The sequence below is a fragment of the Muscardinus avellanarius genome, assembly GCF_963383645.1.
Source record: "Muscardinus avellanarius genome assembly, chromosome: 2".
Lineage (NCBI taxonomy): Eukaryota > Metazoa > Chordata > Mammalia > Rodentia > Gliridae > Muscardinus > Muscardinus avellanarius.
This window is the reverse complement of record NC_137787.1, coordinates 164,367,852-164,385,105: the sequence shown is the minus strand read 5'-3', so window position 1 is coordinate 164,385,105 and position 17,254 is coordinate 164,367,852. Positions and strand designations below refer to the sequence as shown.

At 31.4% G+C, this 17,254-nt stretch overlaps 1 protein-coding gene across 2 annotated transcripts in view; it reads left to right on the top strand.

Annotated features, from left to right (window-relative positions):
• The window catches only part of KLHL1 (kelch like family member 1), a gene marked incomplete at both ends in the record, with an annotated part of 325,168 nt that overhangs the window by 105,237 nt on the left and 202,677 nt on the right, over nucleotides 1–17,254 (top strand). For both annotated transcript variants that reach the window (XM_080690084.1, XM_080690083.1), the window contains one exon: nucleotides 11,568–11,704. In XM_080690084.1, the coding sequence (XP_080546210.1) occupies nucleotides 11,568–11,704 (137 nt within the window). The remainder of the gene's footprint in view (nucleotides 1–11,567; nucleotides 11,705–17,254) is intronic.

Here is a 17,254-nt window from a genome sequence, read left to right as displayed (position 1 = left end):
ATTTTAAAATAGAATTTTAAGCCAGGCATGGTGGTGCACGCTTTTAGTCCCAGCATTTGGGAGGCTGAGATGGGAGGATAATGGTTCACAAATAGCCTCAGCTACTTAGTGAGGCCTTCTGCAATTTAGTGAGATCTTGTTTCAAAATAAAGAATAAAAAAAAAATAGGGCTGAGAGTATAGCTCAGAAATAGAACGCCTCTGGGTTCCATACCCAGTACTGCAAACAATAAAAATAATAATAAAATAAAACAGAGTTTCAAAAAGTTGCTGAGTCTGGCCTCAAACCTGCATTCCACCTGTCTCAGTGTCCCAAATACTGGGATTATTCACCATGGTGGCACTTGGCTAAAAATTTGAATGATAATTGAACATATACAAAAATTTGTCCTTGTCATTTTTCTAAGCAATGTAATACAAAATTGCCATAGCATTTGCATTATATCAAGAAACATAAGTGATCTCATAACCTAGGAATGAGTTAAAGGACACAGAAGGATATGCATTCGTTATAAATACTACACAATTTTATATAAAGGACTTGAATATCCTTGGATTTTGGTATACATGGGTTCTTAGATCCAATATTCTGCAGATGCTGAGTGCAAATAGTTTTAGATTATTTTCATATATGTTATATGTTATCTTAGTGAATTAATAGAAAGAATAAATTATCCAAGTATGTTCCTGATTTCAATATTCTTCTTTCCATATTTCAAGATAAATTTATTTCTCAAATAGTAATGTAAAGTTTAATTATTTCCATGAAAGCAATTAACAAGTAATCATTATAACTGAAATATTTAATGTAATATACATGTCAAAAATACAAATTATTCTGGCCTAGCATATTAGTAGTATCCAAATAAAAATTACATCCTACTAATCAGAGAAGAAACTATTTCTCATTTGACAATACAATTAAATTTACTTTATTTAACTCATACATTTGTTAAATAATTTTATATATGTTTGCTTAAGAATACAAAATAGCCAGGCGTGGTGGTACACGCTTGTAATCCCAGCATTTGGGAGGCTGAGACAGGAGGATCGTGGTTCAAGGACAGCCTCAGCTACTACTCAGTGAGGTCCTTAGTGAGAATAAAAAATAGGGCTGAAGGTGTAGCTCAAAGGTAGAATACCTGTGGGTTCCATCCCCAGTACCACAAAAAAAGAGAATACTAAATAACTCAACTTAAAGGTGTATTAATATATAAAATGCTAATTTTTAAAGAATGGAGCAGTGGTACATATAATTTATATTATCAAATGGCCTTTTCTTTTCACTAATTACTTCCTTATTTGAAATATTTTAACTAATAGGCTAAGCAACTTTTCTATATTTATAATTTTCCACACTGTACATTATTAGCATTTATAAATTATAGTTATTTTCTAAATAACTTACTTAGTCATTGAAATTTTTAAATTATATTGCAGTTAGATCAGAAATAAGATTTCTTCCTAGATTACGTTACTTTAAAACATACAAATAATATATTACATTTATTTGTATTATTCTAATTATTTAAATATTTTATAGATTTAGCACATATTGAATGGTACACATTTTTACCAATAATATGTATTTCTTAAGTATAAGAAAAAATTACTTAAGTCAATATCTAAAATATGTCAAAAATATCAGTGGGATGCCTAAAAAATCTAGCTCCACATTAAATTATTGCAGGTATATTACATCACTTTGTTTATAATTTTTACAACATAATAAAATATAACTAATGTAAAATTAGCTATTGACTTAAAGCAAATAACCATCATATGAGTAGTAAATGAACTAATGATTTATAATTTTTCTTCTGTTTTGTTTAATATAGTTGATTATTGTTTTAAGGCAAAATCTATATGACTGTAATTATTAGCAATAGAAAATAGGTGGGGATATTATAATTTCAAATAATCTAAAATGAAATCATTTGCCTTAAGATCTGCTCTTTCTGCAAAATAATACAATAAGGATCATATACATGTAATTCATATAGTTTCTTCATTCATGCTTTCCAATAAATTCCTATTTAAATTAATAAGTTATCTCTACTAAGGAACTCCCCATAAAATCCTATGTTTATGTGCTGGTTATATTTTGCCTGAGTTTCTAACTTTTAGGTCACAATAATAAATCTATTTGTAAAGTATCATCTCTATGTTGGTACATTAATTTATTGCTAGAATTTTTTGTTTTTAAGTAAATAAGGTAAGAAAGGTTAATGATTAGCCTAGGTTAAAAATATTATGTTAATATATTTTTGCAAAAAAATATTAAAATTCCAAAGTGATTTTTGTCCTCAAACCTAATGGAAATCCTAAAATAAATACATACTTCTCACCAAGAATCCCACATTTTCAACAAGTCAACCAAAACCTTTGCATGTAAATATATGAATACCAAACAGAAGGTTATTTTGAGTGAATATGCAACCTCAAATCAGGGATGTTAGGTGAAGAAAATTAGTCTGACAAAATAAATACCAATATTTAGACAACTGAACTTTCAAGGGAAATTAATAATTTCAGGGACTTACCAGTTTATATAAAGGAATTTAGCATCTTTAAATTTGGGTCTGATATAATATACATGTGTGTATTGAAATATACTTCAACTTATGAAAATTTTATTCCCTTTTAGTCATTATTAAGAATAACGGTATCAAGTAGACATAAGTGGAAAAATCTTATATAGCTAATATAGTCTGACTTGAAAATAATATTATTTATAATAATATTTATCTTCATAGAAACTATGTAGATAGATTTGTTGTAGTCTTGACAAATAGGGGTAATTTAGCAGAATGAATTAGGGATTGTAATTTATTTAATGTAAGTATGCATGTAAATATGCATTAGTTGAGCTTTTTGAATGGTCATGCACTAAATTTATGAGTAAATGAAATTTTTAATGGTAAATAATAATATTTGAATAGGACAGGAGCAACCTTGTTATACAGATTAAACATATACTTTGTTTTCATTATTTGTACATATCTGATAATCAATTTGGTTAATTTCAAGAAAATATGTATCATTTTACTATTCTTTTGTTAATAAGTAGATATTTTGTGTAGTAAGATTATTAGTTGGAAGTGGTGGCACACGTTTGTAATCCCAGTAGTTAGAAGGCTGAGACAGGAAGATCACAGGTTCATAGCCAGCCTCAGCTACTTAGACAGGCTCTCTGCAAATTGGTGAGACCCTGTTTCAAAATACAGAATAAAAAATAAGGCTGGGGGTGTAGCTCGGAGGGAGAACGCCCCTGGATTCCATCATCAGTACCACAAAAAATAATTATTTATATTTTATAAGAAAAAATTTTGGCTTCAGTTAAATATCTTGACCCCCTTTTCACAGAGAATAGGATCAAAAACAAAATTTGAATCAAATTTGCATGGCTCCGGAAGCACAGGTCTTTAACTATTCTGCTATATTAGTAACAGAAATAGCACAAATACTCTTAATTCAATGAATGGAATAAAAAGATACAAGTTTATGTTTTGATTCAAGCACAATAAATCCTAGAACTCAACGGATAACATAAGAAAAAATAGTGATTAATTTTAAAAATCAAATTAATGTTTGTTATGTTTGTGAAATATTTTATTTACTTCATTTTTAATATAAATTATTTTATTTTTAACTGATACAGTAGAAGATAAAATCAGACATATTAAGTTGGCACCAGGCCATGTTTCGATACATTATAGAGTGTGTAATGTTCAAGTGAGGTAAACATGTTAATCTTATCAAATATCTATAATTTTTAAGTAGGAAAATATTGAAAATTCTTTCTTCAAGTTTTTGAGATATACAGCACGTAATTATTACTTATGGCCACTGTAGTATGCATAAGTACACCAGAAATTTTTATTTCTTTTCTAACTGTAACTTAATACCCTTTCCCACTCTATCCTCTCCATTCTCCATTGTAATGTTCTTTATAATGCGCTAATATACTGTAAATAGTTGGGACTAAAAATAGTAGCTGAAATGATGTGTTTAGTAGCACTTAAACTGTGTTAAATGTAGTAAATAGGAATTGCTTTCATAAGTACTATATATTTTAATAATCAGGAGTAGGCAAGTAATATTGCTTCTCTGTCCTGACATTTATGTGCATAGATTATTTCTGATAGAAGAATAAATAATTTCTTCCATTTTATTAAATTCAATATCCAAATAAATCTTTCACTCAAGTATGAGTTTATAATAGCTTTGTATCTCAGGAAAGAATGAATTAGAAAAACTAAATTAATTTTGTTTCACTTTCCCTCTCATTTGTATACCATTTTAATGTTAGTTCATGCCCACTACTTTTAGCATAAAATAGTTTTTAGCATAATATAAAGCATTTTTCTTTGTACTAAACATTTAGCAAACATAGGCTACCATTGGTCTATGCTCTGTAATGTCATGTATAAGGATTATCAAACATGATATTTTTTCTCATTGAGTTTCCAATGTATTTAAGTGGTTAAGAAAATACGATAGATTAACAAAATGATTCTACCTACAAATAATTGTAAACTGAAATGCATGGTTCCTATTTCCAGTGTGAGATATAAATAAAATAGGAAATTCAGTAGCATGGTAATCTGTCTTTAAAGATTTTCATTGAAATTGAATTTGAGGTTAGCCTAGTTTAAAAAAAAAGTTTTACATTTGATAGTGAAAATAATATTGAAAAATAAAAGATAAGTAATTTGTGTCTGTGAAAATTACAAGGATAATGATTTAGTGAAAATAGGGAAGTTCTTTGGGGAATTAATAAGAAATTAAGCCATAAAAATAGGGCAGAAATGATTAATATTAAAAATCAGTAAGAAAGTTTGGATTTGAAATACTATGTATAATTGGGAGGATTCCAAGTTAGGTTCTTGAGGAAGGAAGCAACTTAAATTCAACAATAACAACAATAATATTTCTACTTAATATCACAGGGTTGATTATGGGTCAGGTTCTATTTGAAGTGTTTTGCACATGTCTCAGAGGGAAAAGAAATCCTTATACCCAGTTATCCACCTCCTCTTTTTTTTCTTGTAAAATAGAAAACGGAGGCATAGGAATATTAAGAATCTCACCCAAGCCATACACTCTGTAAAGGTGAAAATAGATTTCAGACCCAAACAATCAAGGTGCAGAAGTAATGCTTTTAATCGCTACAATTGACTGACTATCATAATTTAGGAAAGATATCTTTGAAACATGATACAGCTTTAACAAATGTACAAAAGATAGGCACAGCAGAAACTAGTTAATGATCTGTGAAACTGTTGCAGTTAATTCAGGCATGAAATGAGGACTACGTGTATATAAAGAAATGATCTGAGAAACATTTCGAAGCATGGTGCCATAAGCCAGGTACCCTCTTAATACATCCCGGACCTGTAATTCGGGTTTTAGGGATTTATTTTTAGAGTGTCCTTAGAATCAGGGCAAGCAGGAGAAAACAGAGGAAGGAAGAAATCCAGGAAAGAGCATTGCATCATCTTCCTCTCCCACCTCTGAAGCAGGACTCCTGTAGTCAGCCGCACTGCCGCAAGGGGGCAGCATAGCACAGCCTGGGTCTGTCAGCCATTGCCTTTCAGTCCTCCCACAGGAAGGTGGAGGCAGGTAGAGGATGGAGTGAGAGGCACAGAAAAGGGCTGCTGTGTCGCTGTTAGGTACTTACATCACTGCCCCTGGGGATCTTGCTGTGCCTTCTAATGGAAACAACTGGCAAGCCCTACAAAAGGAAAGCTTCATTTTATGTCAAATTCGATATAGGCAGTGAAATAAAAGGAACAAGCATAACTCTTTGATAATTGGGGCACTGTATTTTCCATATATTGGAAGTGCACCAATAAGAAACAGGAACGTGTTAAAGAATTCTGAGTTTAGACAATGACATGCTACTGGAGTATCTGAATAACAATTTCTACAGGCATTCAAAATCAAAGGTATAGTTAAAACCACACTGAACTGGGTGTGGTGGCACATGCTTGTAATCCTAGTTCTTGGAGGCTGAGACAGAAGGATCACAATTTTGTGGACAGTCTCAACAGGTTAGCGAGGTCTTTCAGCAGCCTAGTAAGACACTGTGTTAAAGTAAAATAGGGCTAGATGTACGTAGGAGGTAGAATGCCTCTGAGTACCAAACTCAAGCGCCAGTACCAAAACCAAAGAAGCTAACAGACAAAAACGACGGAAAAAACAAAGAAGCAAATAGATAAAACCATTCTAAAGTGAATTCCTAATTCAATACATACGATTTATTCTGTATTAGTGGGTTCTAAGGCACAGCCTTAAGGCCTGAAAAAAAAAAAAAAACACTAATGACAATGAAAGGGTCAAGATGTATGAACAGGAAGAAAATCATTCAATTAGAGGTACGCTGAGACATGAAAGTGTACTGCTCTGGCTGAAAAATGGATTTTTAAAAAGTAGGAGGTCAACAATGTCAAACAGCATAATAAATTGAAGTGGATCTTAGAAAAGTTTAAATAGATTTGTAAGGAAGTAAATTTATAGTGACCTCAATAAGAGATTTTTCCAGAGTGATTGCTTTCACATAATCATTTATGCAATTCTCCTCATGCTTCTCCTGCATTAACTGAAGATAAATATGTACATGTAAGGTATTAGTTTTGTTATACATTAAATCCTTCTAAAATCTAATTCATATCTTATGAGTCACTAAATTTAAATGTACCATAAAATTTTCTACATTTTTACTACTGAGTTAGCAATGTTTTGTTTGTCAGGTAACGGAAAATTTTTCACTCAATTATTTCAAATTGAATAACGTAGTTTGTAAAATATTTTGCTATGTAGGATCTGGGCTCACTGCAAATAGATACATTTTGAGATCCAACTGGTTAACCTTATACTGAAATACTTATATATAGGTATACCAACATAAGGAGAGATGCATATCTCTCTGTTTGATGGTAGTTTATATTTGGATCAACAATATATTTAGTGTTTTGAATAAAATTAATCATTTGACACTGATATATCTAATTTGTATGCACTAATATTTGAAGATACATACTTTTAAATCATTTTGTCATACATCCTAAAGTGCATTTCTTCAGTATACTAAATTTCAAGTTTAAGAAATTTTTTCTTAGCTAAAAGAATAGAAAAATAGCTAACTCTAGCAGAGAAAATCACACCCTTAAGTACCATGTACTCTTTTGGTGTGTAGTACTATATATTAAATCCAAAAGTATTCTAACCTGAGCTACACCCAATTCCTATTTAATTTTTATTCAAGTTAAATTTCAGGCATCCATGGCATCCAGGCCTGGTGGTACATGCTTGTTATCCCAACATTTGGGAGGCTGAGACAGGAGGACTGAGGTTAGTAGACAGCCTGACCTACTTAGTGAGGCCCTCTGTAACTCAGTGAGACCCTGTTTCAAAATAAAGTATGTAAAAATAGGTCCTGGGAGTGTAGCTCAAAGGTAGAATGCCCCTGAATTCTATCTCCAGTACCACAAAAAAAAAAAAAAAAAAATTACCATGGCTCTTCACTTATATAGAAGTTAAAATATCTAACAGATAAAACTATAAAATAAATAATTTGAAAAATTCTTTCTGACCACAAAATTATGGAAGTTTACAGATATGAGTGCTTTTTATTTACCTTTCTGGCTTTCTTAGAGTGTTCTAATGAGGGTCAGAGGAGTGCATTCAGATTTTATGGTCTTTTGCTATTTGCTTGCAGATGTCTGGCTCACATTTAGATTTTATTCTTTATTTTGAAACAGGGTCTCACTGAGTTACAAAGGCCCTAAGTAGCTGAGGCTGTCTGTAAACCGTGATCTTCCTGTTTCAGACTCCAAATGCTGGGATTACAAGAGTGCACCACCACACCCTGCTCCTTTAGATATTTTGAACTGACCCACCGGTTTTGAACACTTCCTTTCAGTAATAAAACTTGGGCCGTGTTCATCTTGCACTTTTCCTGCTCTTGTTCTTTGCTGAAATTGTCAATCTAGAGAGAGAGAGAGAGAGAGAGAGAGAGAGAGAGAGAGAGAGAGAGAGAGAGAGAGAAACGAACATAAGTAATTTTTATGTTAAGAACAAATTATTTACTGGCACCTCCAATTTCAATTCAGTGATGTAGATTTTTTTTTGTTTCCTCTCTCCATATTTATAATTCTATTCTCAGTGACTAAGGTTTCTGTAATAATCCTCACAAATATTCTAATTTCTTCTGTATTACTCCAAACAAAATTAAGTTTCTGAATAGCTAACTCTAAAAACTGAAAAGAGTTTAACTATTGTGTACTCTTTTTTGTTGTGGGGTGCTAGAGATTGTATACCTCTGAGTGATACCCCACACCTATTTTATTTTATGTTGATTTTGAAACAGTGTCTTGCTATCAAAAAGTTATTAAAAGGCTGTGAGCATGTCACATACAACCAAATCAATTTAAAAATCATAAAAATCACTTAAAAATTAAAGCCATGCATCCTTCTTAGTCTCTAATTCTTTTGGGTGAGGGTGATGTAATTATACAATTAATATTTACAGTATATAAAAAGTACTAAGGAACACAGTATTTTGTATCACTAGTAAAATCAATCAATAGACGTTGACCTGGAGATTATTCTGATGTTAAAAATGATCAGAAAATACAAAGTAAATACAATTAATAGTTTAAAATACATGGAAAATGGGTATAATAAATAATGTAAAGGTAAATAACATATTAAATCTGAAAAATTTAAGTTTCTATAAATTACCGAAAGTGTGAAGCAGTCTCAATTGTTGAAACATACATTTAAAATCTGAGTCCTAGCCAGCAGTGGTGGCACATGCTTTTTATCCTGCCTGGGAGGCTGAGAAAGGAGGATTGCACATGTTCGAAGCCAGCCTCAGCTACTTAGTGAGGCTTTAGACAATTTAGTGAGAACCTGCTTCCAAATAAAGTATAAAATAGGTCTGGGAGTATAGCTCGGAAGTAGAAAGCCTCTTCTAGCTGGGAAGTAGAAAGCCCCAGTACCATTAAAAAAAAAAAAAAATTCTTGACTCCTAGAAAGATAAGAAAAATTTAACTAAGAAAGATAATTGGATGAAAAATAAGGAATTATTTGCAGATGACTTTTAAAAATGAAAAATAAATGATTCCTCACTACTCCAGAAAGTTCATAAAATCAGAAACAAAGTAAACAGTAAGTAATATACATTTAGTCATATGATAATCCAACTAATAAAACTCTAAAACAAAGAGAAAAAATTAAATAAAACAGAAATAAAATACATATCAGAAAAACAATGAGAATAAATCTTAACTTTCCATCAGCACCAACAGAATGTAGGTGATGATAAAATTATCTTTTCATATCTTAAACATTAATATAATATTCTCTATTAGTGAAAAATAACTATTATGAGATATTTGAAATGCAGTTAAAATGACTATTTTTATATAAATAAAATTCAGACCAATATTTTGTTCCTAGAAGTACACTACAAGCTGTATTAAAGACTTTTTTCACATTATTGATACTAAATTGAATTCTTTATATTCAAAAATTAAAGAACACGATTAAATGTGAATAAAGAGTAAATATAAATACATTTTAGTTTGTAATAAGTATATATTTGTTTTGCTTTTACAAAATCATTATATATGTATATATGTATATATATATATATATATGTGTGTGTGTGTGTGTGTGTGTGTGTGTGTGTGTGTGTGTGTGTATACTTCCTGACTGAATGGAAAGGAGTTTTGCCATTGTGTATTTCTTACAGTGTTGATGAAGGAGGAGTAATATTATGTCAGTAAATTTCTTTTCAGGGACCAATTCTGATGTGCAGTTTAATTTTGTTTGAACCATGAGCTATAATCCTTTTCTGCATTTTCAGTTCATTGAATAATTTAAAAATGGTAAACACAAACACACAATGGAAACTGTACACAAGTATCATCATTTAAAATGTTTAACATCTTTCCTTTAGAGAGAAAAATTCAGGTACTTTTTTTTAGAGCAAAATAAGTTCACAGTTGTTTCTTTTTATTCTTTTTTATTTTATTTTATATTACACATCAAATACAGGGCTTCACATATGCCAGGCAAGCATAAAACAAATACTTCAAACATATGCATGCTCACAATATAAAAGATTTAAAACGTTAAGTATGAATAAATGAGATGAATGGAAGCAGAATAAAAAGTAACAAAAAAATACCAGGCATGATGGTGCACGTTTGTAATTCCCACACTTGGGAGGCTGAGACAGGAGGATCGAACAGGTTCAAAGCCAGCCTCAGCTACTTAGTGAGGCTCTCAGAAACTCAGTGAGACCCTGTTTCCAAATAAAAATATAAAATAGGTCTGGGAGTAGACCAAAGGTAGAAAGCCTCTGGTTTCTACCCTCAGTACCACCAAAAAATTAATATAATAATAATAATAATAATAATAATAATAATAATAATGAAAAATAAATTGGGCAAATTAAAAATATATAAATTACATACATTAATACATTTTAAAATCCAGATAAAATAGAATTTCTAGCAACTGTAAAATGCCAAATTTGAAATAAAAATAAGTATGAAGAAAAAGTAAAATAATTTAACAAAGAGCTGGGTGAACTGCAGATATAGGAAAGTTTTATGTACTAAGTTTTAGTAGGAAAATATCAACAATATAAAATTTAAAAGAATAAATTATATACAATATCAAAATACCCTCTAAAGTATATAAGAATTAACTAAAAATATATAAGAAAATCTTGGGGAAAACTTTAAAAATTGAAAATAATGTTAACAAGATATTCAGAATATATGTGTAGAAGTTATGACTTTGAATAGGTTGGGATATCTATATATATCTATCTATATCTATATCTATCTATCTATCTATCTATCTAGATAGATAACTTTGCTCAAATAAAATCAGAAAAGCTAGTGCAGTTTCAATCAAAATTCTAAAGAAATTATTGGGAAGAACTTGACAAAGTTACTTTAGAAAGTTTAAAACTTCACTTATAAAATAATCAAATTCTGCTAATAGCTAATACAAAGAAAATTAATAAAAAGAATTGGCCTCGTTGATTTTAAAAAACAACATAAAATCATAATATTGCAAGAGACTATTGCATTGGCACAACAGACATAAAACCAAAAATATAATGAGAATCTCAGAGACAGAAGGACATATATTCGGGATTTGGAATTTGGAATTTTGATAGAGGTGGCACTTTAATTCTATTGGGCAAATAATGTAGTGAGAAGTGAGTTGGTATACATAACAGAAATTAAATTTGATTTTTATCCAAAAAAATTGAAGCTCTCTATTTGAAAGGCAAAACAAATTTAAAATGATGGAAGAAAATATAGACAACTTTCCTGTGACTAAAATTTATAGTTGATTTCCTCAAGAATCAGTTTCTTATAAGAACAATCCAGAGGCAATAAATAAAGAAATGCATTGCTTGCTTGATTAGTTAATTAATAAGTGATTTTAGTCTTCTACATCTCATTCTCTTTGATGTAGTGTTTTTATACTTTATTCTTTATTCCTGGTGTAAATTAGATCATGTGACTCTTTCAGGCTTGTTCTGAGTTCTGTGTCCGACTACTTTGCGGCTATGTTTACAAGTGACGTTTGTGAAGCCAAGCAGGAGGAGATCAAGATGGAAGGCATAGACCCCAATGCCCTCTGGGATCTTGTTCAATTTGCATATACAGGTATAGTAGAGAATTATAGAATCACATTGATGTCTTATGAGTTGAGTTCATTTTCTTTGAGCAAAAGTTTTAAAGCTTAAAAGTATTGCCTGTTATCTTTTCTTTATGAACATTTATGGAGAAAATTTATCCTAAAACTTTGTGTTATTAAAATTACAAATGTATATTTATAAATAATACTCTCATCCACAATGATATTAAACAGATTTACTAAATAATTTTTTAAAAAGTTGATGGAAGAAACTTTTGAGATGTTTAGGAAGCTTATTAATTGTTAAATCAGAATGCTCATAGTTGTCCAAAGTACTAGGGTGGGGAAAATATTCTAACCATTTTTTATTTTGAATATGATGGTTTCAAATAACTTTTTTTTATTCTTCTAATATGCTATTTAATGTTTTCTTTCACATTTAATGTGAACTTGACAAACTTAGTTCAAAAGAATAATAAAGTCATTTGTTTTTGAAACTTTTTCCTTCTGATCTATGTCAATATATTTTATTGAAATTTGCACCATATTACATTCAGTGCATTCAATTCATTTTCCAATTTTATAAAACATTTTCTGAATGTTATTCAGTGCACAGGGATGAGCTCTACCTTTGGGAAATAAACCAATAAGTGTGTCATGTATTTATTGCTCCCCAGTAGCTAAAAGTACAAGTTAAGAAATGATCTAGATGAGGTAAAATAAGATTTAATGCCAGGTGTTAAGAAGGTGCTAGAAAGCATGAGAGATGCTATCTAGAGAATTATCCAAGCTTGAATTCATTTTAAAGCATCTTAGTAACTCTTCAGTATTGTGAAGAGGTGGGAAGATGTAATAACATCTTGTGAGAGAAGCAAAATCAGCTAGTATAGATTGTTTTATATTTTAGGTATACTTTTTTTTGTAAATGACACAGTTCATTTTGCCTACATCCTTGATCACAGTGTACAATTAGGAGAGAAGTCAGGGAGGGCTTGATTATCAGTGCAGCAGGGCCCTGTTTAAGAAGCTTTATTTCCACAGCATTTGTGAGAATAGAGAAATATTTGACTGCATTTTGAAGATCAGCCACTGGATTTGAAGTTTGCGAGAACCTGCCTTCTTTGAGGCTTTGGATTTTGACAGAAGGGAATTTGTTAACATAATATTCAATAAGTGAGGCCTCTTGTGACAGAAAAACGCATATGCTATAAGAGCAGAATCTCAAAGCAACAATGTGTTGAAAGAGGTTTTGTCCTCAGAAAATTTAAAATAACATTTGGCAAAACAAAAATTAAATAGGTATCCCCAGTAATCCCTAGTATGGGCATATTAGAGAAAACATACGTCTCTTCTCTTTCTATGCTTAGCTGATCTCACTTAACATAATGTTCTCCAGGTCTTTCCATCTTCTTGTGAATGGCATGATTTTGTTCATTATTGCTGAGTAGAATTCCACTATATATATTTCCCATAATTTTGCAATCCATTAATCTGTTGATGGATATCTAGGCTGGTTCCATATTTTGGCTATATAGGGAGTATTGGGAAAAGGAGAGGGACTCCAGATAATGGAGGGGAACCTCAGCAAAGCTAGGATGGAAGGGTAGGAGAGGAAAAAGGCTGAGGTCAATTAATGGAGGAGCTACATTTGAATATGTGTAAAAGTGTCAATGTAGCATGGTCAACCTGGATACTCAGTGTTGGGAGGAGGGAAAAGAGGAAGCAGGGTGGGGGAGGGCACCAAGCCCTGTCTGAATGTTTGTCATTTACAATATAATTCACATAAAAATAAAAAATTAACAAAGTTAAACAAGTAAGCATGACTTTGTTCCAGGGTATTGCAACAAAGGAGAGAGCCTAGAACTCAGACTGTCTTTAATTCTGCTGAAACAAAAGAGTTTAAATTTTTTTTTTAAGTTCTAGAATGCAAGCAAGAATAATTTGTGTTTGCTTCTTGGTTGTATCAAAGAAAGAGTAAACTATCTTGTATTTTTGTTATGGGATTAGTTTCAAAACTTGAAGCAATGTCCACCTAAGTTAGGCTTGTTCTCTTCTATAGTAACTAGGAGATATCTAACTCCATTGACTCTTATATTTAAAAGATATATGGATCTCAAGTTTTCACAAAATATTATGGATTATAAAACTGGTGAAACTTTTTTTAAAAAATATATCTCAAAGAAGTAGATAAAAATTTACCATTCAAAGTTTTCTAAAATAAATGCTTTAATAAAGGTCAAGGCTTAAAAGTCATAAAGAAAGCCTTAATATAAACTTAATATAACTGAGGGGACTTATAAATCCTATTCAGTTCAATTTCAATTCGCTTACAACTTGAAAAACTAACATCAAGGCCTAAAGCCAATAGCAAATCTAATTATGCTATTACTTCCTGTAACTGGAAGACTCGTGAAGCTAACCTTTTAGGCATCCTAAAGGCCAGATCTAATGCCTAGTACCCTTGGCTTTAAGCATTGCATTTCCCCTGTGCGAAACTAGGTCAAAAAGACACTCAGCATCCTGCTACATGAAGCTGCAAGGTGTTTCAAAGCTCCCCACTGAATGAGATGACCCAAATTGGCTTTGCTTTGTAGAGGACAGAGAGGATACAAAGCGGGCTCTCCGTGGCTACTGCCACATTGGCCTTTGCTTCTATATGTATTTGCTGCTAGTGGTTAGTAATTTTCTAGTTGTCAGTTTTCAGAAATGTGCTAGATGAGCAAATAAGTTATGTGATATTACTGGAAAAACTGCAGGTATGAGATAAAATGTGTACCTTGTTTTCTGCAAACAATGCTACAAATTATAACTGTAGAAGAGATTAAACCAACAGTTGTACAAAAAGGGTAGAATAGAGGGTAATTGCATGTGTCTACTTGGCTATCTAGCTAATTGATCTGGAACTTTCCTTTGAAGAGGGCTGAAAGTAAGTGCATCCTAAAAAGGAGAAAATCATGGATGAGTAGGAAGATGAACAAAGGATCAACTAGTTTAAATGGAGAATTATTTTCTTACTGTTTAAAGTTTGGGAGGTTTTCCAGACACTAAAGAGGATCAACTATACCAAGAATTAATAATTAGGCCAGGCATGGTAGCACATGCTTCTAATCCCAGTACTTGCGAGGCTGAGACAGGAGAAGACAGGTTTTCAGCCAACCTCAGCAATTGAATGTGGCCCTCCATAACTTAGTGAGCCCCTGTTTCAAAATAGAAGGTAAAAATGTGTCCAAAAGAGATGGAACAGAGTAATTTAAAATTATTTAAACCGGAAATATTTTCAAATAAATCTGAAAATTTTACTTCATTATTTTAGCAATTAAAAGAATAAATAAATAAAATAGATTCAAAGGGTTTCTTGACTAATGCAAGCTTCGGAGATTATAGAGTTTAATAATCTTTCCTTTAAAGAAAGAGGATCCATCTTTTCAGAAAGTCATTTGGTAAAATATTTGGGCATAGTAAGCATGGAAAACACAATCCCTATTAACTCTTTATTTCTCATTTTTCCTAGTCCTGCAAAATAGATGAGAGAAGTTAGGATCAAGGAAATAAAGAATTTTAGTAAGAACTAAAAAAAAAATAATGGTTTTTCTAAGTTACTATGCACCAAGAAGTGAGTGCTATGATGATAAGACCTCAAAATGAAAAAATATGAAAAACATATAATAATAAAATGGTTAGTATTTAGAAATATTTTGAAAAAAATAGTAACATATTTAGAGAAAACAAAGAAAATATTTACAGATATATAGGATGATATTCACATATAAAAATGACAACTACCTACTGAAGTATAAAAACCTGCTTTTTTACTTGGTTAATGTGCCATACAGTCAATTTTTACATGTTGTAATATTTTAGAAGTAGAAAGAAAGTAAAATTTTAGGCTTATTTAGAAATAATTTCATATATATAGTATGAAGGTCATATATTTTCTAGTTCTTACTTAGCTATATAAATTTTTTCAAAAATATTTTTTAAACTTGCCGGGCATGGTGGCACAGGCTTGTAATCCCTGCGCTTGGGGGTGAGACAGGAGGATGGCACAGGTAGGAAGACAGCCTGGCTGGCTTAAGAGAACCTGTTTCCAAATAAAAAGTATAAAATAGGTTTGAGAGTGTAGCCCGGAGGTAGAAGGGCTTCCAGGAACCCCAGTACCACAAAAAAAAAAAAAAAAAAAAAAAAAAAAAAAAAAATTTAAACTCTCTGTTTGATTTTATTTGCAGTTTTTCTCTAGAAAATTTGTTTTTGATCTTTGTAGAGAACAAGAGTCCACATAAGTAATTGTATATTATGTCAATTTTACAACTGACCTGTTAATTTTTAGTGAATGCTTTTTTGTACTCCAGGGAATGTATAATATTTTATATCACTTTTAAAATAAAATCATAATCCCATTAACAATAATTGAGTATTTATTGCATAAGGATGATGATACTATATACTAGAAGAAGGTAAAATAAAATTAAAAATGATAGAATGCATATAAAATGGTATAAGACTTTAAACAAATTTGATAATTTATGGAATTATTTGAGCAGGGTATAGTAGGAAAATCTTTTCAAAAGCTGTAAAATCCGCATCACCTTACACTTCATATTATTCTCTGTTTTATAGAGTCTAATGGACTTAAAACAGATTTTTAAACATTTTGCAATATGTCACAGAGCCTCAGCTCTGAAAGTGTTACTCACTTATGCAGGAAACTTGGGATATTCTTTATTTATCTTCAATAAGGCTTAGATTTGATATAACAAATCAGAGTTGTTCTGGTTATTCTTCAGAATATGCTCATAAGCATCAAGTCAGAGAAGAAAGCTTAATTAGGCTTCATAGGTTTACATCAATCCACTTTTTTTTTTTTTTACGGGTCTGGAGATGGAACCCAGAGGCATTTGACCTCTGAGCCACACCCCTAGCCCTATTTTTTATTCTTTATTTTGAAACAGGGTCTCACTGAGTTGTGGAGGGCCTCATTAAGTAGCTGAGGTTGTCTGCGAACCGCAATCCTCAGTTCTCAGCCTCCCAAATGCTGGGATTACATGTGTGGGCCACCACGCCCGGCTAATCCACTTTCTAATCATTTACAAAGTATAAAATGTAGAGAACTTCAGATATTCCACATTTTATAGATGAACACTTTTCTGTGCTCACCATGGGTAAAGCCAGAACCAACAACAGTATTTTTGTGGAAATATGATATTTCTGAAATACATTGACAAAACCAGCTTCAGGAAAACCAGAAATTTGTTTTCTGTAAGTTTCCTAAAGTTCTTAATACAGTCTGGTCAATGTGGAAAAGTAACCAGACAAAGATCAACACTACAACGTGACCGTGTTATGAAAATATGCATGGCAAAGCAGAAGCTGAATGGCATTTCTTCTAACATGTTACTGCTATTCTGGAGAATATCAGTTATGATAGCATTTATTGGAGTGATTTATGACTGCCTTGCTCACCAAATAGTGTAGGTAGCTTAAACTGACTTCCATGTTTCTGTGCACAGGCTTGTGCTAGATTTCATTCCTCGTTCTACCCTTACTAAACTGGTTTCCTGCCGAGAGCACATTCCCACTAG